Consider the following 1,897-nt stretch of genomic DNA (forward strand, 5'->3'; position numbering starts at 1 on the left):
ATCATCATCATCATCATCATCATCATCATTGCCTTTCTCACCCTGCACCAGGGTATAGGCCACGGACAAACACCCCCCACTTTTCTCTATCCTGGGCTAGCCTCTTGATGTTATTCCATGTCTTCCCACTTTTCTGTACATTGATTTCTGTGATTCTTCTCCAAGTTCCACGAGGTCTTTCCCTTGATCTCTTGCCCTGTGGGTTCCAATCCAATGAATGAAATTGTGCCGTATCCCTGAAGGAAAAACCTGGATAGCCCGACTCATTCCGATAAATGCTATATATAGGAAGTCAGCACCAGATACGGTGTTACAGTGAGTGGTCAGCGAAATGAATGACCCTACTTGACTGAACAGAAGGAAGAGACACGTCCACCCAAGAACCAAGCGCTAGTGACGCTAGGAAGGTGTGGGATCATCATCATCATCATCACCATCATCATCATCATCATCATCATCATCATCATCATCATCATCATCATCATCATCATCTTCATCATAACAATACTAACGACAAACAGTAGCAGCAATGATACACATTGATAGCAATAATTCACTTTGATAGTAACTAGTAGACTTAACTAAATTAACTATAAACAGATTAAATGGTCTAGTCATTTCTGCTGTGAACAGCTTTCCGTACTTTCATGTCTGAAGGATGCAAAATTTAAAACTTACTTAGGACAACCAAAAAATGAATGAACAAGTAGGTGTACTCACAGATCCAACACGCTGTGACTGTGCACGTGAGCTGTGAGCCCAGGTGGGAGCGCGACATCGTTTTGTCTCAAGGTTGTTTCTGGTGAGCACACAAGTCATAGCTTATCAAATGAGTGCTTTATATGATGTGATGTGGGCCAGTGGCCTTAAACACTGAATAAACTTACTTACAAGTCATAGCCTTGCTTCATAAACGACCTAAATCCTTTTTTTCTCTCTTTTTTAAAAGACAAAATAATTGAGAAATCCCGATTTGTTCCATAGTACAAGAATGTTGTAATTAATGTTTTAAAGGCATCTATAAGAGACAGTTGGTGAAAAAAAGATAGTATTTTAGAAAATGAGGCATCTAGATCTAGTGGAGACGATTAGTACAAAAAAAAATATTTTTTAAAAATAAGGTAGATCTATCTAGTGGAGACTGTTGGTAAATAAGATATATTTTTGAAGGCATCTATTGTTATAGACTGTTGCTAAAAAGAATATTTTCTTTAAAAATGAGGCATATATAGTGGAGATGGTTGGTAAAAAAAATTTTTTTTTAATAAGGCATCTAGTGGAGACGGTTGACAAAAAAAAGCAACATTACTTAAAAAATTAATACATCTGGCGGAGATGGTTTTAAAATGAGGCATCCAGTGGAGACGGTTGGTAGAAAAGAAAGTTGGGTTGTTTTTTCCCAAGACATAATTATATTGTAGACTGTTGGTTAAAAACAATTTTTAAAAATTTAATGAGGTATCTAGTGGAGACGGTTGGTAGAAAAGAATTATTATCTGGAAAAAATAAGGCATCTAGTGGAAATGGTTGGGGAGGGGGGAGAGGGGGGGGGGATATTATTTTAAAAAATAAGACATCTAATGGGAGACGGTTGGTAAAATAAAAGTATTATTTTAAAAATGAATACATGTAGTGGAGAAGGTTGGTAAAAAAAATTGTTTTTAAAAATAAGGCATGTGCTACTGGAGACGGGCTCTCGTGGCCTAGAAGTTAGCGTGTTGGATTCTCATTCAAAGGTTCCGGGTTCGAATCCGGGTTGCGACGGAAAAATTTTCTTCTCTAAAATTGTCTCCTTTGACCTCCTTCCTGGTCTCTAGCAATCGGATTTTTTTTCTCCTTTTTTTCTTCCTCTTCCTGTCCTTTTCTTGGTCCTAGTTGTTGTTTGTTTTTTGTGAGG

At 37.5% G+C, this 1,897-nt stretch overlaps 1 protein-coding gene across 1 annotated transcript in view; it reads right to left on the reverse strand.

Moving 5' to 3' along the window:
* The window catches only part of LOC101851048 (mucin-2-like), an 8,930-nt gene extending 8,152 nt beyond the window's left edge, over nt 1–778 (reverse strand). The window contains exon 1 of the mRNA XM_005101124.2: nt 679–778. Within this exon, the coding sequence (XP_005101181.2) occupies nt 679–778 (100 nt within the window). The remainder of the gene's footprint in view (nt 1–678) is intronic.
* Between the last annotated feature and the right edge of the window lie 1,119 nt (nt 779–1,897).

This window comes from Aplysia californica, unplaced genomic scaffold, assembly GCF_000002075.1.
Source record: "Aplysia californica isolate F4 #8 unplaced genomic scaffold, AplCal3.0 scaffold00270, whole genome shotgun sequence".
Classification (NCBI taxonomy): domain Eukaryota; kingdom Metazoa; phylum Mollusca; class Gastropoda; order Aplysiida; family Aplysiidae; genus Aplysia; species Aplysia californica.